Below are 25619 nucleotides of genomic sequence, written 5' to 3'. Positions count from 1 at the left end.
GGCATTGTCTATACTCCTGATCCATGGTTTGACATGGGTTAGTGGTGGCCTTGGCAGTGCTGGGGAATGGTTGGACTTGATGATCTTAAAGGTCTTTCCCAACCTAGTAGATTCTATGATTCTATGCATTTTCTTTATCATTTCTCCATTTACAAATGTAGTATGAATTAATATCTACTTAATTTCCAGGCATGCACCATTTCTTTAAGATGTGTATGAGATGCTGCCCTTGTTTGTTAAGCTGTTAGGTAACAGAGAATTAGCAGTTACTTCTTCTGAGCAGTGTGCAATAAAGCAGCTCTGCTCTCCATCCTGCAAAGAGATCTGTGCAATCAGACCCCTGTGACACTGACATCCACAGTGCTCTGCATGACTGCAGAGATCTACCTTTAAGTATCATTTTGCAGCATCAGAGAGTCCAGAATTAAACATGAAGTGTCCTGACAGTACTGTTAAGTTCATAAAGAAAGCTGTTAGCCTATACTTGATAAGCTCATAAGGAAAGCTGTTACCCTTTGCAGGACAGCAGACCTTGCTTATGGCCAGACAAGACAGAGTCTCAACCCTGGAAAATCTCACTCTGATTTGGACCTCAGGAGACTTATTGTTATTATTTTCTTTACTAATAAATCATTATATTGTCTTCTTCACAGTACAGAGATTTCAAATAAACCTGTCCCTGGGACACTCTGATGCTCCGAACGAGTGTCCTGTTCCGTTGAGTCATGTGGGAGGAAAACACAAAGCAGTTGAAAGACAGGTCCAATAGGGGTAGCAGAAAGGGCCCTGGAGGCAGACTTAAGTTTGGTATTTAATATTTCAGGTAAAATATTCACTTAGCATCAATTATCTTGTTGGGTTCTTCTTTTTTTTTTCCAAATGAAATTGCCTCTGAATCAGCCACTCTCTAATTACCACACTGAATGATTGAAATTTTTAGGGCAATTAAATTCAAGCCTTTCTTTTTCAGTCCTTATGTTATCCCCCCCTTTTCTCCCTCCCCTCTCCAGTCTGGAGCCTTTCTATAATTTGGAGGCAGTTGCAGAAGCAAGCAGGCCTTTAAAGCCAAGATGTATGTCTCCCTTAATTCCTCTGTGGATTTGTTTTATAGACTAAGCAGAGAGGGTTCTGGTCTCTCAGGACATGTGCATTACAAACACACAGTGTCGTGTGGGTTTTATCCTAACATGTCATGTCATTTAAAAACAGCTTTGAAGAAGTCATTTAGTATAGAAATTTTGTGAAAAGACAAAGATCAAGGTAAAAAGTACATGCACTATGGAAAATGCCTGCAAAACTAAGGAGCAGATTGATGATAATAATGATGATTGATGAGATATTAGATAAGAGAAAACAAACTCCCAAAGAAACAGTACAAAGCATCTGTTAACAGAGCTGTTAGGATAATGGCTGGATGAAAACACAAGTATTCTTCCAAAAAAGGACACAAAATTCAGAGGGTGGAATCCTGGGCCCAGTGAACTCAGTGACAAAGCTGCTGCTCATTTGGCTGTCTTGTCAGGATTAGAGCCCTGATCCTGCAAAACAAGTAACTGTATTCTTAAATGTAAGTATGAGAGCTATTACCTTAATTTCAGTGGGACTGTAAAAGTCAAGTGGATGCCTAACAGCTTGGTTGAATCAGGATTTAACCCAGGGAACCTGGTAAGTCTTTATCACAATGAACCTTTGAAACTATGTAAGATTTACCTTGAAATCCTGACTTTGAGGTTTCCAGATGACCAAATTCAATCTAGTATATACAAACCTGGCTCTGCTCTCCAGCAGGCACATGGACTGAGAGATTTATTGTTATGCTGTGCTACACTAGATATTGGTATAATGTCACTGAAACAGATGGACACTAGGCTGACTTCCAACTTGTATCCACAACAATTTCACTAAAGCCAGGTGAATTGTATTATGCTTATTTATTACTTAATTATCCCTGTAGGTGTTTGAGGTACTTCGTAACAGCTGAAACAGTCCTTGCCCTGCAGAGCATGCACTCAAATCTAAGATTAGAGATGACAGCACTGCAAGGGGCTGGACCTGGAGGGAGAACAAGGTTCTTGTTCAGCTGCATACTTCAATGTATGTCTGTCTGTCTCAACGTTCAGTTGATTGGTGAAGCACTTTTGTGACTCAAGGTTAGTGTTACTGATGAAGGACAAGTATTTCAGATGCTAGTGTACATATGTTCCTGAAATACCTGTTGTTGCTGCTGGTTTAAATGGGTGTCCTTGTATAGATACTGTAACAGATACAGAGTAGACCTTTAGGAAATCTGATGTAATGTCATGGAATTATGCCATTCTGTACTAGGTTAATGTTTTGGCCCATTGTGATAATGCCAAACATGATTTATGAATCAATGGAATGTGTAGGTATTAATGTCCGTGAGCATTCCTCAGGAGACATAGCCCTTGTGGTTCCTATGTTGCCTCCCGTTTTCTTCTGCTCTCAACACCATATTCATTGCTATTCTTTTTTTGTGCTTAAAGTCCATGACTCTCCATCAATTTGCAGTAGTTTGACATCTGACCCCTGGACTTCAGGATGTGTGATAGACTCAGGGAAAACAGACTTGACTTGAGATACTTAACTGCCATCTGTAGAACAGTGCTTTTACCCATGGCTCCCCATTACAGCTGCACCTAGGCAGGACCTCAGGCATTGTTCTGGAGCTCTGAATGCAGGCACCAGGCTCTGGAGTGATCTCAGTGTCCCGAATTTATTGCTGCTTTCCTCTGCAGTTTTTCAAGGCGGGTGTTTCTCTTTCTGCTGTTTCAGGATGCCATGTCCACTTGAAATCTCTTTAGTGCATGCCCTGTGTTCATTATTTAGAAGTACGCAGGAAAGCCCCTTCAGCTCTAGCTTACTGTGAGTGCTGTACAATTGTATCCTAACTGCCTACTCTACTTATCTGCTGCATTATTCCTGTAAAGGTTAAAGCCCTGTACGGAACAGGTGCTTGGAATGGTATTGGGATTCAATTACTGCACTTTTCCAACCTTACATCTATTGTCTAAACTTGGAGCAGGCATATTTTTATTCCTTGGCGACACTATATAAAGAGACAACTGGCATTGTGTTTGCTGGCTGACTAGTTGGCAGAGAAGGGGTGGAAGGCACAGCAGCACTATGGTAGGTTTTATTCTTTCCCATGTCTGTCTGTTGATCTCTCTATTTCTTTCTGACTCTAACAAGTCAAACAGAGCAGTAATGACCACACCAGACTCCGTATAATCTCCTACTTAGGAGATTTTATTCACATCTAGAATGATTATATATATATTATATATATATACACATATATATATACACATTATATATATTCACATCTAGAATAAAGATCTATGTCAAAGAGCAAGCTGTGAACTTCCAAGGACTTTTCTGCATATGTTTAACAAATGAGTAAGGTAGGAACATAGATACATTTGCTGAGAGAAGAGCTCCTGCATCCCTTTCCAAGACTAATACCATTGGGCAGCAATGACTGGTGTGCAATTAGTGCTGAGGTCTACTATGGTGTGATGGGGAGTGAGGGAAAGGGGTATCTGTGTAACTGTTGCTCATGAGGCTGCGGGGAGAAATAGGAAGTAATGCAGAAATTTGTGTCTTGTCTCTGCCCTGCTCACTGCTGGCTTTTAGCTCTGGACTCCAACAGCCACACCTGCACCAAAGGTGTGCATGATGTGATTCCAAGTAGCAAAGAACTGCCTAGGGAGCGGTGTGGGCAGACTGGGCTTTATCTTTGTTTTCTGCAAATTCAGAGGAATGACAACAAGAAGATTAAAACCAAGAGCTGGTTATTTTCTCTTTCCTTGTGTTTCTCCTTTTTGCAGGTCCTTTTCAGGCTGTCTTAAAGTAATACTGCCCAGTGGCTCCCTGTGGCTATGGAATATTTGATTCTGGAAAATACCGGAGAGGGAATTGTGTATGAAAAGCATTCTCAAAACTTAGTTCGAACCTGATCCCATTTAAGCAGGTGATGAATGGGATCCAAGTGTTGTTCTGAGCAGGATAAAACCACTTTCAAAGCAGTTTCTAAAATCCACGACAAAACCAGGTTCCAGTTTCAGTCAGTGCAAGCCCAGTGTCAGTGGTTTCACACTGAGTGCACAAGTCGCTAACCACTGTTTCAGGACTGAGCAGTGCCTTGTACTTACTGTGCCTCTTCGGTTGTGAATTTACAGGTTTCCCTTTAATCAGCTTCACTGAAGTTGAATCCAGCCCTTTTGTGGGGTGGGGGGCAAGTGCTGGGGCTCAGGTTTTCTTTTTCCCCTCTTCTTTAGAACGTTATTTACCAGTTTTCTTCCCACCTATTTAGTTCAATGACACACCACAGTGCTTGATGTTTGAAGGTAGTTCAGGACATTCTGTGGTGAAATTGCTGAAGTGAGGAGATGTGAAAATATAGTGACAGACTAGTCTGGCTCCTTGCTCCTTGTTCAACCGATGATTCTCTGTGGTGGCTCTTTTCATTGTGCCTTTTGTTTTGGGAAAATGTCTTCTGAGGTACCTTCCTATACAGGGACACATGAAACGGATTTAAAATGGGAAGAGAAAAATAGCCTTAATGAAAGAAAGCTGAAGAATATCTTTACATAAGGAAGTGATCATTTTTTATTAATCAGAGGGAAATGTATATGTAATTATGCTAGATGAACTCTGTGGGGAGGTTTTTTTTCTCTCTTTATGATGTCTTAAGGGATTTATAAATATTACAGAGGTTTTATAGCATCATAATATTTCAGATGTGCAGTAAAGCTACTTTCAAAGGATTAGTGCAGACAAAGCAGCATAGTAAAAAATAATTACAAGTCAGGCAGTGCTACTAGGCTCTGACATCCAGGGCTGATGAGAGCGAGAGAGGCAGGGTTCAGGGAGATAATTTCTCTAACAAGAGCAGACCACACAAGTGCTGTGGAATGGAGTTCTGAGAACTGTCTGCAGCTCTCTGTTAATTCCAGGGCATTTCAGTGAAGTCGGGTCTGTGATGTCTCCCTGTGTGCTCTGTGCTGATGGAGAGAATGGAGGGAAGAAGAGAGGCGGGAGGAAGGAAAAGGAAGCCTTTTTCTTATTCCCAAAACATTCCCTGTTTATTCAGTTTGAGTGACACCTTGTAGCAAATTCTGTGTGCTGAGGGGAGCTGCACGCCCAAAAATAGATTGCATTCTGATCAAATGTGTTTGCAGGCTGCTTAACTGTCTGGAATGTACCACCTGTACTGAAACAAGCACTGACCTCAGTGGAGCAGTGCTGATTTCACCCACTGAAAATGTGGTGTGTTTGTGTATGCATATGCACATGCGTGTGCGTGTACATGTGTGTGTGAGCACAGAGGGCTCTGTATGTAGAGAGGGACCGTTCATCTGTTTATGTGAAGGAGGAAGACGTATATATGCCAGAGAAGAAAATGTGTTGGGTGGGGAAAGCAGCTGGCGAATTTTGGGTCATAGAGGTTGAGCAGTCTGTGACTGGAGAGGTTATCTGCTGTTCCAAGATGAGTCTGGGGAGATAATGCATTCCCTGTGTATATCTGAGCTGGAGAAAAAGGGAGACTGGTATTGGGAAGGGATTTTATGTGGGGCAAAGGAGAATGCTTGAGTGTATGGGAGTGTGAAGCAGGGAAGATGCAGTCCAACAGATTTTTGTATCTGGCAGGGATCAAAGGTGTGTGTGCCTGTGTGGGAATGTGGGAGGCTGGGGCTACGTATAAAATGGAGTGAGGATGAGAAGGGAGGAATCTGTTTGTGAGTGCAGAGTAGGTAATAAAAAGGTCTTCTGTTTCTCAGTTCTGATAATGTGGGGTTTTATTTGAATGATCTGAGGCTGCTGCCTGTTTGAAATGCAAATTGTGCCCTTAGAGCAGTTTATGTTGCTTACTCCTCTAGACTGTTCCCTCAAAGGCATGCACTTGGGTTGGCCTTATGCTACTCACCTGCCATCAAAAAGATCCAAACCACACTAAAAACAGTGGCTTGTCCATGGCTGGGATCTTTGGTGCAGATGCAGGGTAAATTATCTCAGCAGAACAAGCTGGTGAGACATTCATCAACAAAAATCCTGTCCAGTGCTGCACAAATCTGTTGGAGAGGCCTGAGATGGAGGTTTTGGTTCAGAAGCTGGATTCGATGATAACAAAAATTCAAAGACAGGAAATGTCAGCACTGAGATCCCAGAGTGGATGGAAAACAAGGAAAGAGTGTGATGGATGAAAAAGTAAGAGTAACTCAGAGTTAACATCATACTGTGGATCACAGTAGGGGCCAGAATCTGAGCAAGATGATGGATGATTCTGTCTTTCCTGTAGTCATGGACATAGTCGCAGAGGAAGAAAGTATAAAATGTGAAACAGTGCAATTTAAAGCTGGTAGTATCTTATGTCTAGTTTGCTCTGGGCTGAATACAGAAGGGTACAAGACAACCGAATCGGGCTCTTAATAATGTACTCTGCTGTTTTGTCTCTGAAGGACTCTCTCCCAGGAGACCTGCTCCTCCATTGGTGCCTCCTCTGGTAACACAATCACTTGCTGAGTGGGGAAGTGTTTCTGCTTGTCTTTTAACTCTGGCTGTCAGGAGCATCAAACTGTGTCACCTTTAGTTAGAGTATTTTCTGAGTGGTTTCTCTCAGGTTAGGTCCAAACAGGGAACTGACCTCCCCAAACTAAACCAAAACTGTGGCTTCTGGCAGAGTGCTGCCCGTTTTGCCTGGCTGCCCATGGGGACATTCTAGCTCTGCAGAAAATGCTAAGTAGAGGTTGATTACTTCGTACTTACTGAAGGGGGGAGTGTGCACCTGAGCAGTCAGTGTGGAGTAGTGCCAGTTATGGAGCAGTACCTTTGCTTATCTTGCAGGAACCTGCCTGTTTTACCACACTTTCCTCGGCTGTCTGAAAAATTCATTGAGGGATTAAGGTGATAAAGTTCTGCAATAATCCAGTGTCACTTCCTTTGTCTCTCTGGTGTCATGAACCTGCTCTAGCAGCAGCCTTTTATGAATTTACCAAGGTAAATAATGCCTCATGTTCTGAATGAGAACCAAGTATTTTCAGCTCCTTCTTCCTTTGCATACGGAGATACAAACTGATTCCCTGCCCCCTTTTCTTTTAGGTCACCCTGAAATAAGAGATTTCCTCACTCTGATTCACTTAAGCATACACTCCCCTCTTCAACATATAAAAGATGAATCCCTATATCCAGAGAGGCAAAGGTAGTGCACACACATTGTTCCTGCCTGCCTGTGTCACTGCACTATTCCTGTTCTCTCTGGCTCCCTGACACTGCCTGAGAGGAGAAATATAAGGAACCTCAGTGAGGGAGACTCGGCCCAAAGCAAATGCCTGCTTCAACAGAGTTTTCTTGGGACCAGATTTTAGCATGGTTCCATTTTTCCATTTAAATCTTCTAAAACAAACCAAAACCAACAACATAAAAAGCCTTTAAAATCGAGGCTAATTGAGAGAGTGCTAACACCAGTGAGACAAATGAGTGATATGCGTAAGCCTGTGGTTTCTCTTCTAAAGTGAAGTGTTGTTTTCTTCACAATGGGGTGATTAATACACTCAGGCAGGAATATTAATAGGCTTGTTCAGTTGTTGCAACATTCTTCCCACTGCTGTGCTATTGAGGCCTCGGAATCCAAGCCCAGGGGACCCTCAGCTCTTCAGTTTCTCATCTGGCACGTTTTGTATGTCAGTCTCAAAGCACATGTTGCAAAGACAGAGCAGCTATCTTTGCAAAGTGCAGCTCGGCACACTGCATTTTACAAAAGAGGAAAACAAGGCAGACAGAAGTGATGTGTCAGTCACACACTCCTCTGTAGGTCACCTACTAAATCCTTGACAGTTTAGAAACCATATGGTTGCTCAATTCTGTATTGCTCTTTTTACAATACCATTCTTTCAGGATACTCCAGAGTCAGAATCCTGATTCTGGTCACTAAAAGATTCTGTAGTGTTTGAAGTCATCAGCGAGAGCAGCACAGACCTATTTCTATTCTCTTAGAGCTGCCGTTTGCTTTGACTTGCCCACCAGAAAGACAGTGACAATGGGCTGTATTCTGTTTCTGCTCCGCCTACTTATTTCTCAGCCTTCCTCTTCATAGTGCCTGCCTCCCACCAGTCATGCAAAATCAAGGTGCAGTTTCTTTCTGTGATTATGAATTTCCGAGCCCTTCAGAGCAGATAAATTATGTTCCCAATACTGTGTATGAAAAAAACAAAGAGACTGATAATCCAAGATGCTCTCTGTGTTTGATGCCAGAAGACTTAGCTTAATACTGATGATGGAAAGCCATTTCCATTCAACAGCTCTTCCCCTGTGAAATGTAGTGGTGGTCTCAGTCCCATTCCACACATGAGCAGATCATAAATTGGATCCACACCCAGAGCTTCAGCAGAAAAACTAAAGGTAGATTGAGCGACATGGGCATGGATCTCCTTTATCATCCCTGGAGATAAAAAACCAGAGAGTAACACTGGACAAGTATTGTGCTAGGATGGATTTCTCCTAGTACAGGCATGGACTCTGGATAACTAGTTTTCAGTGTTTTTTGCCTTGATAGGACTTCACTAATGTAAAGAAACTTTTGGATATTTTTGTGTTGCCGGTCTGTTTCTAATAGATACTGAGCCACAACTTTTAGGTTTATCTGATCCTTTCTTACAGCTATAATCCTTGCTTAAAGCCATACGGCAGAGAGAACCCATTAAACTGAGACATAATGGAAGTATATTGCCAGTGTTCGGCATTTAGAGTTAATAAAACTTGGAGCTGGAGCTCACTGTCCTTCGTTGTGGTGCTGGCTTAAAAAGGTGCAGATTGTTAACATGGGGAATATTTACCCTGCTGGATATGGGTGCAGTACTTGGTCACAGCAGAGCAGAGCATCAGAATGGTAAAGGCCATTTTGTCTTCATGAAGAACAGCTACACAAGCACAAGAGAACCAGTTCTACTACCCCATCCGCAAACGTGCAGCCAGACTTGTGCCCTGTGGTCAGTTCCCCAGACAGTTTGCAATACATTCCACTGGGTAACATCTGCTTTCTTTTTACCTTGGGGAACAAATACATGTAAATACGTAGGATTGTCCTTTATATTTCCATTCAATCTGAAAGTGTTGAAAACCTCCACCAGGCACCTCACGTTACATGGAAGATTGCCCATTACTGCTCAAAATAACACTTATTTCATGTGTAGGAGGAGAAGAGAATATGTTTATTCCAAAATCAATATTTCTACATTCATTAAACATTCCACTTCTTCACTTTCTTTTCCATGCCTGTAGTGGCATTCTGTCCTGATTTTTATCCTCACTACAAAGACATTTTTCTTTCAATTTCCATTCCTATTTCCAGATTTTAGTGCTTTGCACTAACTAATGGGAGCTTGACAGGTCTGGAGTGTGGGGATGGGGGTAAGTGTCTACCATAGACCTCATTTGCAAGCTGGGATCTAAACCAGGGTGGCTGCATGTGGAGATCTGCCTGGCAGATTAAATTGATCAGACAATGTATACTTCAAACAGAGTCTAGTGGGAATATTTCCTTGAGCTGTTCTGCTCCTCAGGATGTTTGAAATCGGGATTGAATTTGAACTTCCATGGGCTTTTTTACTTTGATGAAAGGAGACAGTAGAAGTTGCCTTCTGTTTCATGCAGAGTAGCCCAAACTAAGTAAGACTAATTTTCCATGACATGAGAACAAGGTGGGACTATGATGATGGAGTTTAAAAGCAAAAATGATAAAGAAAAAAGCAGTCTGTCTGGAAGACAACTCAAAAGGCGAGGTAGGTCATTATCCTGCCCCAAGTCAGGATAATGCTGTGGTTAAAACATTTCTGTAATCCTTAGGCATCACAGATCTTATTTACTGCAGAACAAGAACTGTATTGTCTTAGGCAAGCTGGTTGGGCCCTTATTCAAAGATACGTAATGAAGTCTCGTTCTAACTGATTTTTAGTGAGCATTAGATTCTTAGATATCATTGTAGCTCTTTCCCCAAACTTTCTGTCTCGGTCTTCAGACTACATAATAGTGATAAAAGCAGTCCAGCCCTTCTATTTAAGATGACTATCTTGAATATTAAAATTATATGGGCTAGTAAGGCAATGTAACGTAGTATCATAGGTTGGTGCAAGAATATAGATTATTCTCCAAATAGAGAAGGCTCCTACATAGGAAGAATCTGTTCAGTCAGTGGTGGTCCAGACAGAGCAGGCTTCTTAATGTTTCTGTGTGAGTAGGAAATGATGTAATTTCCCTTTATAGCTCTTGAACTGAGTCTTCATGCAAGGCCTCATTTTGTGCCTCAATGCCTATCCCAGCATAGGCACTGGGAAGAAGGAATACCTGCAGCCACTTACCTGAATTGCTCACATCTCCAAGTGAGACTGTAAGCTTGTATCACTCCTCCTCTAGTACAGAGCTCTGAAAAGCCACTGCAGAAGGGGCAGTAATCTCCTGCATCAAATGGTCTGGCATAGGTGATTCTATCCAAGGAACAGGCAGTTCCCTGGGGAAAGAAGCAGTGGACCAGCTGTGATATTCAGAGAGCCACGCTTTGGGTCCCTTGGCTTTTTTAGGGCAGCACAGTGACAAGCTGTCCTTGTTTATCTGAGCTGCCAGCTTCCAGGCCAGAGCAAGGGAATGACAAAAAGCTTCAGAGATTCATCTGTTACTAAAGCAGCATTTTTTATCCCATATGTATATATTTATATATATACACATACACATATATATATATAGGACTGAATTAAAAAGCTTGTCATAATGAAACACAATCCTCTTGTATTACTTGACAGTATTTTCCTTCTGTTAAAGATGGAATTCGTTTTCATGGGTGTTTAACAGATAAAGTAATATGTATTTGATCTTCTTATATATGTTACAGGCTCCAAAAAAGGCAAAGAAGAAGATAGAAGGTGGTTCCAATGTATTCTCTATGTTTGAACAAACCCAGATCCAGGAGTTCAAAGAGGTTGGTCGCTATTCTGCTGTTCTCTGTAGTCTCCTGTCATCGCTAATGAGTAACATAGGTTTTGTTTGTAATCCTTATTCAATTCTCCATCTGCTTTAATAGAACACACAGTTGTTTTCTGAATCATCTCTGTGGTTTTGGCTGGTATATCGTTTTCCTTGTGTGTTTGTTTGTTCTTTCCTTCGTTCTTTCTTTCATTCTTTCTTTCCTTCCGTCTGTCTCTCCCTCGCTCTCCTGTCCCAAGCTCCAGACTTACTTGAAAAGCCCCCAAGCCCCTTCCCCAAAATCAAGTAAAATTATCATCTCATCCACTGTAGCCCTGATTCAGGAAAGCACTTGAGCACATGTTTAAAGTTAAGTTTAAGCGGTGTTTTCAATAAGAATAGTCTTCAGTTCACAAGTATTATACTGAATAGAGGTGCCTTATTGAACCAGGGCATTAATTAGTGCACTGTTCCACAATAGCAACAGAAAATATTCTTCTGTGCCCTTCTAATAATGCCCACAAACTAGAAAGAAAAATACCAAGAAGCCCTCAGCCAAGTTTTCCCATAAAACCAATGAAACAAAACAACATGTTGAGATTCACTAAGTAAGCATATTTAAGCTCCCAAAGAATTTGGTATTACCATGCATCTTTGACCTTTGAGGAGGTAAATCTAATGGGCTGGCATAAAAGCTGAAGGATATTAGAGACATAATTTGGTGAGTTTATGCTCTTTTTCTGTGTGGACATTCAGAATGCCTGTGAGGCCAGCACATTTTGCATTGGTTTGGCAGTTTAAAATATGAATTTTTTCTCTATTTTTGCTAACTTACACCTCCAAAGCAATTTCCAGTGTGATAAACAGCTACTGTTTCATTTTATTCATGTGGCTTTCAACTTGACTTTTTGTGAAGATTCCCACTAGTAAAGCTCAGTAGTGAATGAGACTAAAAACGCATGCAAAGGATTGTGAACATGGCCCAGGTAAATTAATTGAAACCTCTTCTCCACAGTTAATGGGAGCATTAACTTCTCCCACTTCTTTTCCATATCCTATGAACCCCAGTTGTATTTTCTCCAAGGTCTGCTGCTTGTGAACTGGTCAGAATACTATACTGGATCTGCTTTAAGTAAGATATTAACTTAATATCATTTCTGGGAGAATGGTGGCAGAATAATAGCAAAAGCATAAGGCAGGGGAGTTGTCCAGAGAAAACCAAGACCATGTTGTGTCTAAAACCAGCATAACTGGGACAAGGATTTCTGAAAAGCTGGTTTTGATCAGAACATTTTTATCTAGAGATTTCAACCAGAAGAAGTTTCAGCATTGCTGTGACTACGTTATTTTAAGTTCACCCATTACAACACATACCTAACACTTTTCCTGCCTTCTGTGAGCTTGCTGGGCTCTGCTTTGCTCTTTATATTTTCTTCTGGTTTGCATCCAAATTGTGGGGATCACCACTCAAAGCAAGCCTCCCCGCCAAGAGGAAGGAAAGCAGCTCTAAAGAGTTGGGCTTAGGTTTTTATAAGGTGACGGTTTGGCAGGTAAATGAAGGGTTATGAACATGCATGCTGCAAGTAACCACATGGGCAAACCAGAATGTGAGCAGTGGGGCTTTGTAAGAAACTGGAGGTAAAAGTACTTGAAGATATGTTGATATAATATGGTCATGGAAAGAAGTGCACCCTGTAGAGCAATAGACTTTAAAACTCTGCAAGTTCCTGCTGCAGTGGGCTGGCTGTATTCTCAGGAGAACATTGTCTTTCATACTAATGCTGAAATCAGAATAATTCCTGGTCATTGTAAAGATACACTCTCATATTGATGTGTATGTCAGACAGATAACCAGCTTCAGAGACAGGCCTGCTTCTACTAATACTCCCCATAGTACAACCAAGGGGATTTCAGGTCATTAAAATCTTTCAAAATCAATGAAATGTTAAAAGTGTGATGGCAGGGAATAGACAGACATGCAAATAGGTAAATAGATAGCTAGGCAGTTAGCTGGCTTAGTAAATAATGGGTATAGCACAGAAATCCTGTGTTGGCTGAAAATGGAGAGCTAACTGTGTTTTTTCTCTCAGAAGTTAATTTTTTCCTGACCAGAAGTATTTAAGGTCAGCACATCAAGGTCAGCCAGAGCACAGTGGACAGTCTGAAGGATACAATTTATTGGAAAGGGAAACAAACTTGGAATAAACAATACTGTGAAACCTACATTTCTCTGTACTTTTGAAAATCCAGCTATCTCTGTGTGATGGATCATTTTAAGGCCCACAAGAACTGACTGTAGCTTGATACCAGAGAGATATCTACAGTAATTAAATGTTTTACAGACTGTGAGAGCTGCACAAAGGAATGAGGAATGGGAAAGGTACAAAACACACAGAGTAAACTGACTAAATCCTCCCTAACTAAAGCCTCCCTAATTCAAGCTTTATGGGTTAAGGCCTGAATGGCTGAAGCTGCCAGCATTGGCTTCAGCCCAACTACACACTGCACTGAACATTAATTTAGTAAGAAGAACTTTGGGTGGGTTGAATTAAGCCCCTTGCCAAGCTACAGCAATGTGTTGAGAGTGAGGAAAGTGCAATGATGTGGCATGATGTGGATGCAGCAAAGGAAGTGATTCTTTTTCACAGCATAAATAGAATACCCCCCTGGACTGGTATTTGGGACTGTAGCATTGTCCGCTGCAACATAGCAATGGCAGTAAATATTCCTTTTTCTTCCAACAGGCTTTTACCATCATGGACCAGAACAGGGATGGCTTTATTGACAAAGCAGACTTGAGAGACACATTCGCTGCGCTAGGTAAACTGGTAGTAAGAATTCAGTACTTAAAAGAAACACAGTTTAAATTACAAGCACAGAAGAAAAGTTTGTGTTAGAATTACACTGGGAAAGTAATGAGATAACACAGGAGGCAAAAGGAAAACTGTTCAATTGGATTTTCCTCCTTTATGGTAGTTGCTATTTGACTACATAGCTCCAGCTGGAAAGTCTCCCGAGCAGCCTCTTTCAGAAGTAAAGTGAAGGTCTTCCTGGGACTCTCTGCTGGGTGCAGCAGAGCTGTGCAGCTCCAAAGGCACACCCCCTGCAGCTATGTCATACAAAGCCCACCCAAGCACGAGTCCATGCCAGGCATTTCTGATTTGCCTCTGAATCCAGGCTTCACAAGCTACACCTTTTTCATGTAGGAGCCATGCAATATCTACCAATTAACATTGTTGTCATGGACTAGCTGCCCCACTGCCCACACGAAAGTAGAAAGACTTCATGTGAGGTTCTGTGCTGTCGGGCTTTTATGTGAAGTGGAATGCGCATGTCATGAGATTAGGTATTGTCCGCTCCATGCACATCACAATCCTGATAATATCAAGCAGATGAAAGCAAATCTTCCCAAGGAAAGGAAAAATCAAAATTCTCATGATCCCAAACCTGGAGTTGTATCCTTGTTGCAGCATTTGAGGCTTGAGCAGTAATGTAGGCATTTGGACTTTTGCCATCTGGATCCTATTAAAAAGAGTTTGATAAGAATCTTTAGAGCTCCCTGGGGTGGAGTCAGACACCAGCAGAATCACTGCAAAGAGCAGAAGCTCCTGAACTCTTTATTGTGACAACGAAGTTTGCAAACTTTGGCCTGTAGCTACTGTTACCCTGAAATATTTACTTCTTAAGGCCAAGTTCTGCTTTCTTTCCTGTTCAGTGAAGTCTTTCAATGCCTATAAAGTACCGTCACAGCAAATTGCCACTCAGTTTGAGTAGAGCTGCCAGGGGCTAAGTTCTCATCAATAGGACTGTGCAAGGATAGGGAAGAGATGGGACTGTGCAAGGATGGGAAAGGGACAGGACTGCACAAGGGTGAGGAAGGGATCCAACTACTCAACTCATCTATCTGCTCTCTACTCTTAATATATAGGAGGGCAAAATCTGAGACCTTGGACTCGCTTCGGTCACTTTGAACTCTGTTACAGTAATATCAGTGGGGCCTGTATTTCACCTGAGGTAAAAAAAAAACCACCCAAAAATGAAAACCAGTTTATTTGGAAGTGCCCCTTCTTTCGTCCACTGCTGGCCATGTCTGTATTATTTATCCTTCTTACTCCTTCAGTCACCCTTTGATCTTGGAGCCAGCTCTGCCAATTTGTTTCACACCGGGGTATTCTGGAGTTGTGTTCTACCATGTTATTAGCGAAGTTGCACAGAGCCCTGAGCTCCCCAGTCGGAGGAGATGAATGGGAATCGTTTTTTGAAACACAATTTGTGATTTATTATGAAAAATGATCTCTGCTTCAGGTCGTCTGAATGTCAAGAATGAAGAGCTTGAAGCCATGGTGAAGGAGGCGCCAGGTCCTATTAACTTCACTGTCTTCCTTACTATGTTTGGGGAAAAGCTGAAAGGTAAGTACCTCTGGGGGGTTGGAGAGGTATCTGTCAAAGATCCTCAGCACTGAAGTATCTCGGCACCTTGCAAGTTATAATAACGTATCCACAGAAGATTGCTTAAAGGCAAGGAGTGATCTCCATTTTTGCAGACAGAGCTGAAGTATGAAAAGGCTATGGGACGGTCCAGAGGACAATTCAAAGGTGTTGATTTCAGCTTACATAAGCTAACATGAAAGTGGTAAGTTGAGGTCCAGAAAGTAATGAAATCACAGCAGCCTGGAGCACAGTGCAGATGAGTTACTCACTGTCAGTGGGTTCCTAGGCTGAATGAAGTCTATTGCTCATGCTATAGTGGTATCACTCCCAGTGTTAGCTGGTTTAAAAGTATTTTCAGTATTTCTAAAAGAAAAACCTTCTGCACACCTTTGGCTCAATAACAAGCACGACATCTGCATCATTCCTGCAGTTACAGTGCATGAAGGAGCAACATGGCCTTCCCTCATTTTCTGTAGGAGTTGTAACCCAGTGGCCCAGCCTTGGTTTCCCTTGAGGTCAACAGTAATTTTACCATTGGATATTTTGCTGAATAACTCTTAATAGAGGGGAGAAATTAAAATAATTTCAGTAGATTTACATTGATAAGGGAGAAGGATTTTGCCCAATGCCACGGAGTAGATAGGGATCACTGTAGGGAGTCCAGGAAATGTGGGTACTAAATTTGTTGCAGGAGCTAGTAATTTAGTTGCGTCTCTTATACTCTTAATGGCTAGAAAGGGCAAGAGAGGGAGTGGGAGAGGCCAAGAGAAACCTCTGGTCATTTTCCTATATGCATTAGAGGTAAGGGAAAGCCTTGACCTTCAAAGCAAGGTTGGCCTTAGCCAAGCACATTCCAGAAGTTTGATAAAATAATTAATGAGCAGAAAAGCAGAAAAATCTGATCCCATCTTCTCAAAAACATTCATTGTGTTGCTACTGGACTCTGTCTTTTTATTGCTGAGCACAGTTTCAGTGAAGGGCTTTCCACGCTTGGAATAGGAAACAGAGAGGTCTGAAAGAAAGAATTAATGTAGCTAGTTCTCCAAGAAATACATTATTGCTAAGGAGCAAGACATGTCTGGGAAGCATAAGAAGTGATGGCAAAGGCTGTAGACTGACACTGAAGAGAGGATTTTATGACCCAGACAACAATTTGACTTGTCACAGTGACTCCTCCACCTTTACATTCCAGATGTCAGCTTGCAGAATAGGTAGTGCCTTTTCCTCCCTAATCTTCCTCCTGGGATATGTGACTATTTCTTGTGGGGTGCCCTGCTTCCTATTCCTGTCTATTTGTAATGCTTACCACCACACAGAGCATAGAAATTTGTTCTTCTTCCTTTCCCCTCTTCCCTCTTGTGTCCTACGATGGCTGAAGCTGGCAAGGAGTCTGGCCCTGCCAATTGTGTGGCCTAAAAGCAGCGCCAGCACAGGAAGGTGAATGGTGAAGCATACCCCTCTTGTCTGCAGGTTTCCTGTTGGCTACCAGCAGAGGAGGAGGGTTTTTTTGATTTCCATTTGGTGAAGGGAAAATCACAGCTGTGCTTGTCATGCCCTTCTGGTTGGGTTTGTCATGCAAAGGAAGCAGAGCCAAAAGACTGCACATTCCCAATCAAAACTAATTGGGATGAAGAGCCTTTGTAGTGCAATTAGAAAGGGAGAAAGGGCTAGAGGAAGTGGATATGGCAATTTTGCAACACTCTTTATTAGCTAAGTACCACTCAGAGAATTTGGTGAAAGGTGCTTTCTAAGTAAAATTTGTTGTGCTATAATTGATTTCTGTCATAAAGGGGAAGCTGGGATTTTCAGGACGAGCTTTAGCTTTGTATATTGAGATTATGATGCCAGATGAACAGCTAACAAAACGAGGTTTATGTTAATGCCAACCACATGGAGCTGTTTCTACAGGGAGTCAGAATAATACAATTTGTACAGAAAACAGAGATGCCGCACATCAAAGAAACCACTTTATTTACCAGCTAATCAATAAAGAATGCCTGCTGCATTGCTTCTCTTCAAAGCCAAAGTCCAAGGATATGACAGAGTAGAAAATGTAAAACACAGAAGAAAAAAAAATCCCCCCCCACAGTGGTGACTACTTTAAATGCGACCTTTCCTCCGAGCTGGAAGACACTTCACTTCATGGGACAATCAAAATGCTCATTAAATGCCAGTGCTCTTTGTATGGATCACATATTCATTGCAGTTTGAATGCGTTGCCCATAGCATGGCAAAAGAATATACATGGTCAGTGCCATTAGGTTTATTCATTATTATATCCACTAAAGTACTACTAATAATCCTTATTAAACCTTTTAAACAAAGAAAACTAAGGCGGCATCGTGAGTGCATGTAATCATGAGAGCAGGGGACCTTGACTGGGTTCTGTTCTGGTTCTGTCTCTGCCAGACTTTGAAACTGCAGTTCTTCATGTTACTACTATGTTTTAACCACTCTTTCAACATTTCAGTATTCCAAGTAGCTTCGTTTGTCCGTGGGTCTGTCAATCTGCCTGTAAATTCGGTTTCCTACAGTTACAGTGATTTTTATTATATATACTACCATAATATTTTGTAACACTGGCAAAGTGACAGAGTATACAGTGTATCTTTGGTGTGGGTTGAAACTGACAGTGAGTGTACTCACAATCTGCAGTGTTATGGAATAGTCAGAAACCCCAGCCAAGATTCAGGCACTCTGAAAGCTAGTCCCTGACCCATTTTTTTTCCAGTCTAAATAGATGGGACAGATAAAGGATGGAAGAAAAGGAAGGCTATTACTATCATTTTACTGCTGGGAACAGAGGAGCAAGGAAATTAAAGTCATACCAACAGTCTGTGGCCCAGCTAAGAGCAAAAGCAAAATCTTGGAGCCATAGTCTAGTGCTTTAAGCCATCCTGTTTCTGTAAGTAACACTAATGAAGAGATCCTTCAGTGGAAGTGCACTGCAGAATGTAAGCAAGAGAGCACCATTTTACATTGATCGTGCTGTTTCCATTGCATTCCTTTGTCACTCTGATTTTAGGATGAACTCCATTTCCTTTAGTGAAGAAAATAACCCCTTCCCTATACAGTGAAGAACAAGTAACATCACAAAGTGTTTTTACAAGGAACGTCCAGTACAAGATTAAAGGAAGCCAGTGAGGGAAACAGTTTGTTATATTTTCATTTCTGAAAGCCACTAATCCTCTGGGTACTGATATTGGAGACCAGTTCCTGGAAGTTTTCTCTCCTGCAGACATAGAATAGATATGAGTTATTATTTTTAAGCTTCTGAGCATTGAACTATTCACCTCTATTGTTTATCTGACATGACAAATGCTGCCGACTGAAGGAACCTTTGTCTTCAAACCTACAACTGCAGAATTTTCCATTTTGCTCTGTTTTCGAGTGAATGCAATTACTTAGCAAGTATTCAGAAGCTATAGAAACACATCCAGGCTGCTAAATTATATTTCATTAATTTTAGGCACGGACCCAGAAGAAACCATTCTGAATGCTTTTAAGATTTTCGACCCAGAAGGAAAAGGCCACATAAAGGCAGACTAGTAAGTTTATTTCAAATCCTTTTAAAAGAATAATAGTAATAATAATAATTGCACAGGTTTAAAGAACAGCTTAAAAGCTATATATTATGCAGTATTTTAAGAGGCAGAAGAGCTGTCAGGCAGAGAAAACATTTAGCTTTGTAAGCCAGAGTTAAAAGACTGGACTATTGTATGAATGTATTTGTATACTAAAAAGAGATGTTATTGTCTTCAGACACTGCAAGAGGCAATGGAAATATAATCACATGTAGGCTATTAGATAGCCTTTTTTGAAGGTTTGGATATAAATCAACACATGAGTCTTTGTAGATTAACTCCATATGTAAAATGAAAATGAATGTCTGGTGCCTAACTGAGAGTGCTTGTCTAAAATGGGAAACCTAGCCCCCTTTTAACCAAAGTGATCAATTTAATTAACTCTGGGACATGGTTTTAGTGAGGACATTTTCCTTGTTACATGTTCACCATCAGAGCCTTCTGCTTCTAGACAATAATTTGCTGTAAAATTCCACTACATATGGTGGGAGCCAAAGCAAATAATACTGGTAATAAGATTACAATTATTGTCAATATGGCCATATTTTAAATAAGGAGGCAGGACCTCATTTGTATTCACAAACTGTTACACCACCAAAGCCAGGTAAAAGGACTTGAAGTGCTAATTGCACACATGTAAATCCTCATTGCACTGTCAGAGGGTGTAAGGAGACCCTCAGGTAAATGAGATAAATAGTATCAGATCAGGGCAGTGGATGAGGAGATCTGACCTGTGGTTCTAGTGAAATGCTTTATATGCCTAGATTTATCTATATACTTAAATTCCCTCAGAAATTTGGGGTCTACATTTCCACTACAGGTAGATTTTACAAAGCATAATATGTATAGGAAATTTATTAGGGATCCATGAGTTACAAAACTGTATTTGCACCAATTAATTCTGCTAATGTCATCATAAGGTAAATGAAAACTAAACCTTTGACCAGAACCTCAAAGGTGGAGTTTTCTATGACATTATCTGCGACTACCAATGTCTCACAAAAGTTAGTTGAAAAGGCAAAATTCACACAAAGTATTTCTATCCATTGCCAATATGCTTTTCTATGACAGTAAGCCAGTGGGTCCGAGAGTCCTATTCTGGTACACAGTATGTAAAAACAAAGCAACGAAACAGTCTTTTCACTAAACTTCCAAAGTAATTAAACCACAAGTGGATGTAGCAAACAGTCTGAAAGAATAGAGGGTTAACAGGCATCCCTATTGCTTTTGGGTTAACATTATCCAACCAGCTGGGGAAGAGCAGTCAGAGAAACACATCAGAAGTGACTCAAACAATGAGAATAAAAGGTAGCCTGTTGCCAAATAGGCCAGATCACACAGCAGTGAAATCACAAGCATGAAATACAACCCTCTGATAATACAAAGCCCATGAAATGTTGTATTTCCCGCCACTATCTGTAACAATATACTGCATACAAAATCTGCGGCTTGCCACCCTGTGTCCTGTTCTACATTCCTTGGATGCTGGAAGCCAGTTGTTGGAGTTTGGGGCAAATTAGGAATGCAGTATCACACTCCAAAATGAAGATGAGAGAGGAATACTTTTATTTTTCCTTGATGAAAAAGGTCAACCTTGTCCCTACCCCCACTGCACTGCTAACATTAGACAATTGTTTTAGTTCATCACCACAACAGAGCATAATGTTTACTTATTAGACCCGAGGGTAATGTTGATCATTACAGAACAAACCATTAAATCAATTCCGTGAATGTCTTTGAGGTTTAACTTCTATTCATATGCTTCCAAAACTTAGACATTGGAAGGTTTTGAAATAATCTTTCTGCTGGCTCAAACAGCCATTTCAAACGACAGTTAATGTTAATAAATAATATTTCTCCATATAAAAAAATCCTGGAATGTTTCTCTCTAAAAGCAGCCATACTGACCTTTTAATAAGAACTTCTTTTTATGTTCATGGGGTTAACCTCCTTGTGGGGATTTTTATGTCTCTTCCCTCTGCGTGTTTTCACCTCTAGTCTGGAAATGACTCACTTAGTCCATCTGATGGAAGCTGGGATGGAGTCTTCTAACCTTTCCAGAAGCTCCAGGAGTTTATAACTTACTTCCAAGTTCAATGACAGACTTTGTTTATCTGCATCATTATACCACACATCAAATCCTTCCTATAGCATGATGTTAAAAAGAGAAAATGCTTTTGGTCGCATTCTCAGCTGGTGTAAACTGGCATAGCATTCGGAAAGGTTGGATGATTCAGTCCTAAATGCCATCTGTGGGACAAAGTGAGTCAGGCCAACATCAACTGTGCCTCATCACCATGCAAAAAAAAGTGTTCAGATTTGTACCAGATGAAAATGGACCCAGGGAGCTGAGCTGCATCCGGACCTTTGGAGCTTAGTTTGGCTGAGCTAGTGATGTGTCTCATTGTAGCTATAGAGCACTGCTCATTTCAACTCACCTGTTTTCCTCCAAGCCAGCATTATAGAAAGGGCAAACCCAGTGGAAAACCAAGATGTCTCATAGATTTCACAGATAATTTAAAAACCCAAAGTATCTGTACTAGTAGAAAGAACTGATGCCAGGCAGGACAAGAGGTGACATTTAGACTCCTATGTCAAAGCAAATGGATATTCTCTTTTGCCCAGAAGACTTTGATTTTTTCTTTTTATTTGAGGAGCAAATAGTCTTCAAAAAAAGAAAACAAGATACACAAAGAAAAAAGTGTATAATCTGTAGCTTTGGAAACTGTGAATGTTTGTTTCCCTATAAAATAAATAATGGAAAATGTGCATAGATCCTTAACTCAGTCCTTCTTCCTTCTGAGAGTGCCAGAGCCTACTGGGCTGTGCATCAGAAGACTGTAATTAGATATTTGATCTTTTCTTTTCCCCTAAATACTTTAAGCATGTGAACAGAAGACACACAGTGCCCAGATCTCTTTAATTCAGTCCTGTTTGTGATGAAGTTTATTTGTGACTTCTAACAAAATTGCTGTAAGTGCTTCCTTCTATTCACCAAGCTCCTTCCTGTATCACACTTCCTATTTACATTTGCTAATGCTGTTTGCCCCTGTGCACATATATCCAATAATCAGCTCATGCTGATGAGGATGATCTCTCTACTCTTTCACCCACTGATCATTTGAGAATTCCACTTCAAAAAATGCAGGCACATAGCAAATGGCTGGGATAACAAAATAGAAAGAGCAATGTGAGAAAAAAGAGACGGGAAAAGGCTTTGCTAAATTAAAGAGAATGGTAAAGTCATGCAGGAAAAATATATACAATAGCTTAAGCTCTTTCTGCAACTTCAGAGTATTTCCTAGAACTTGAATAGATATCTTCACTTTTGTCGTTATGGTTAAGATCCTTACCCAGAACCTTCTTTTTTCAGTTTTCCCTTTCTGTCCTTCCAAATGAGCACTTCACATCAACAAGAAAGAGATTCAGAAGCGTATGTGCCTCTTATGCAAATTGGGCCATGTCTTTGTTGTAGCCTTTTACTGGAAAAAATATGTGTGTCAGAGATATGAAGAAGTTCAGTTGTAGCTTTGCCATCAGAACTACACTTTTATCTGTGTGACTTTCTTGACTCAAGATCCATGGTGTATGGGAGCAGAAAGGGAAGCTTTTCTGTTTTGCCAGAACATCTGCATCAGCAGTAGGTGAATTTTGCTCATATGGAAGTGTTCCTGTGCAGGCATGATTTCTATTAAAAATACTTAGTTTCAAATATTCACTTTAAAAAGCAGAAATAAGTATTCACATTAAAAAAAAAACCAAACAGAAAGGGCTGTTCCAGAAGAGCTCTTGCTCTCACTCCCCCACACAAATTCCTCCAAAAAGCAGCCTCTTTTCAAATCTACAAACAAAACCAGATTTTTATGCTTGTTTCAGCTTTTGGGTTTGTACAACAGACGGCTCATCTGTTATCACAGCTTTACAGTCTGCTTTACTGCTCTAGAAAGAGTACTGAAAATATGTGAGTACCTTTGGTAGTCAAAAAAGGAGCCACCTCTGCCTCTTCAGTGTGAATGCAAACTCTCTGAGATTAATATAGGTTTTCTGCAGGAAGGGGGAATTATTAGTGCAAGTGAAAGGGATGTTTACATAATATAACTGAGTTCATACTGGTGGAAGTTCTAGCACATTGGGCATGTCCTGTCCTCAGCACTGGGTGAAATATAAAGACATTTTATCTAAGGGGGTGAGGCTAAGAGCAGTGATCATTCTCCCTGGCTTTTCTATTCATTCACCTGTGAACTTAGGTAAAAAAATTACATGCTCGACTGATTTCCCACAATGGGTTTGAAAACAGAGGGTAAATCAGCTGAGAGTCTGTCCCCAGAATATTCTCTTTGATGTAATTGCATAAGATGCAGATTGTGTGTGGGATAAGCTCCTTGTTACAGTGCTGTAACTCCAGAACAAGACATTGTACCATGAAATACAACAGGTCTCATGCAGTTTCATGGTCTCCTCTGGGAATGACTGCATGCAAATAAAGGGATTCTCAGATGATGATTCGGAATAGCTGTTGGAGTTCTCTTTCAAGTCCTCTTTCTCATTTCATGCTCTGTTCCTTTCATCCTCAGATTTTACAGAAAATATTCTCTCTTTTGGTTTTGTGAAGTGATCCAAACTTTTAACAGCAAGTGAGAAAACCTACCGTTTTAGGTGAAGATAACCATAGCAAATTGCTGTATTTCAATTACAGTAATAACCTTAAACAATTTTAAACCTCTATAAAATGTCACAAAAGCAAAATAAGTCGGCAGAGCGAGGCATTGACACTGATGGGTGCCCACAGAACATCTTTTACAATATCATGTAAGGATTAACAGCTCTAATTTATGCGGTCACACAGATTTTCTTCCAGGCAACTTCAGGAGGGATCTTGCCATCTGAATTGTCATGTGCCATTATCACCCTTTAATCGGGTTATTTCGTTTTATTTGAACAGCATCAAAGAAATGCTTATGACACAGGCAGACCGGTTCAGTCAAGAAGAGGTAAGGACCATCTTTACTCAAATTAGGAATCTATTTTATTCAGCAAGAAGAATTTGCCCCTCTTTAAATGCATGAATTCAGCTGAAATCCAGCCTGAGAGAAGGATGGTGCCAGCTCTAGCAATTAGGAACAATTCACAGCATCTCCTCTGAATAGCTCCATGGCTAAATCAAAGTCAAACAGATTGTTTGGACTTCCATCCAAGTGTAAGCGTGGCCTATCTCTTGCTGTTCTTTCCTATGGTGAGATGGGCAACGGATTTACTAGAGTTTAAGTGGGTTTGGGTGGGGACTGTGATCTGGTTTCCATTTCTGTGAGAGTTATTTTGTTTGAAATCTGAAATGAGTTCTGAAACGAGGTACTGACTTTGTGGTTTGTGTGAGACTGAACATGGATTCTGCTGGCTGGGAAGAGTTTAGAGGGACTTCATTTTCACAAGAGGAGGTTGAGCGGAGTTGCTTCATGGCAAGAACAGTCCAAAGTGCAGTACTTGGCCAGGGCTTACCTGGATTTCAGGAATGCTCTTTTTGACAGGGTACTTGTTGGGATTCTGGCAGGGCTGTATTAACTGGTTGTGTCCTGATTCCTATTTCAGTTTTACTGAAGCGAAGCAATAATCTTCCATCGAGGTTAACAGATCAAGGCAGAAGGGAGCTGAACTGGTGGGGGGAACCGAAAACCAGTACATGTTGCTGTCCCACAGTCCTATGTTTGTAACACTTATCTCCTGTTTGCTTGGCAGATTAAACAGATGTTTGCTGCTTTCCCTCCAGATGTCTCTGGTAATCTTGACTATAAGAACCTCTGTTACGTTATCACCCATGGTGAGGAAAAAGACTAAGAGGAAAGAGATGAGCTTCTCCTGTGATGATGCACCGAGTTATTTCATAATGCTTTTGTGTGCAAGACAAAGGGCTAAACATTCAGTATGTGAAGCCATGTGGTCATCAGAAGAGAACCAATAAAACAATTGAAATTGGATTAAAGTCATTTAATGCTCCTGTTTTTATAAAATATGAAAATACCAATTTTGTGAGTTTTTTCCCAGCCTTTTTTTTCCTGTTAGTGGTTTGAAATGGAATTTTCTTGATGAACTGGTGCTTTTATGATTTATTGACATCCTAATGTTCACCAGATGGTCCACTGGGCACTGCAGTATTGCTTAACCTCTTGTCTTTTATACATAAGCTCCATGTATTAATTGAGAAATCCTTTAACTTATTGCACCAGGAATAGTATTTAGTAAATAGAATTCTGTTCCATTTCACAGCCCCTAGCAATGAAAATGTAAATAAAAGAATCTTAAGTTCTTATGAATATGCAACATGCCCTCTCTATCTTAGTAATGTGGCCAGTTTCTGAAGCCACTTGACTCATTTGCTTTGGTGCAAAAGAACAGAAACAGTAGGAGAGTGGCTGTTTTTCTCATGATATAATTTACCTAGGTGCATTTAGAAACCAGTAATAGCAAATTTCACCCTTCGTAGTTACCTTTATTATGTGTAGGAGGTTGTCTACGAAATAACAATAATGTCCAGTCTTTCACTCCCTGGTATTAGCCTTATTTTACAGGTGAGGCACACACCGGAAGGATTTGTTGCCAAAGGTCATCAGAAGTCTAGGGACAAAGACAAGAAAAGAA

General features: G+C 40.8%; 1 protein-coding gene across 2 annotated transcripts; it reads left to right on the top strand.

Annotated features, from left to right (window-relative positions):
* Positions 1-715: 715 nt before the first annotated feature.
* On the top strand, positions 716-24963 carry MYL10 (myosin light chain 10). 2 transcript variants are annotated; one of them, XM_057410765.1, is made up of 7 exons: positions 716-1665; positions 10901-10987; positions 13716-13791; positions 15277-15381; positions 18872-18950; positions 23929-23977; positions 24720-24963. In XM_057410765.1, exons 1-7 carry the CDS (start codon positions 1621-1623, stop codon positions 24816-24818), a joined length of 540 nt encoding a protein of 179 aa, XP_057266748.1. In that variant the 5' UTR covers positions 716-1620; the 3' UTR covers positions 24819-24963. The 2 variants fall into 2 exon arrangements, with proteins under 2 accessions (XP_057266748.1, XP_057266749.1); XM_057410766.1 differs by lacking the exon at positions 716-1665 and adding an exon at positions 3078-3147.
* Positions 24964-25619: the final 656 nt, after the last annotated feature.

This window comes from Pezoporus wallicus, unplaced genomic scaffold (assembly GCF_028554395.1).
Source record: "Pezoporus wallicus isolate ANWC-B61680 ecotype Strahan unplaced genomic scaffold, APGP_CSIRO_Pwel_v1 contig_8705, whole genome shotgun sequence".
Taxonomy (NCBI): domain Eukaryota; kingdom Metazoa; phylum Chordata; class Aves; order Psittaciformes; family Psittacidae; genus Pezoporus; species Pezoporus wallicus.
Note: the sequence above shows the minus strand (reverse complement) of the source record. Positions and strands in the feature narration are given on the sequence as shown.

Bases quoted from the DNA above. Each gene is read 5' to 3' on its own strand.
- MYL10 (XM_057410765.1), top strand. From the start codon at position 1,621: ATGCCTAACAGCTTGGTTGAATCAGGATTTAACCCAGGGAACCTG. The intron at 13,792-15,276 runs GTAAACTGGTAG...TCTCTGCTTCAG, and splicing joins AGACACATTCGCTGCGCTAG to GTCGTCTGAATGTCAAGAAT. The intron at 18,951-23,928 runs GTAAGTTTATTT...TTATTTGAACAG, and splicing joins GGCCACATAAAGGCAGACTA to CATCAAAGAAATGCTTATGA.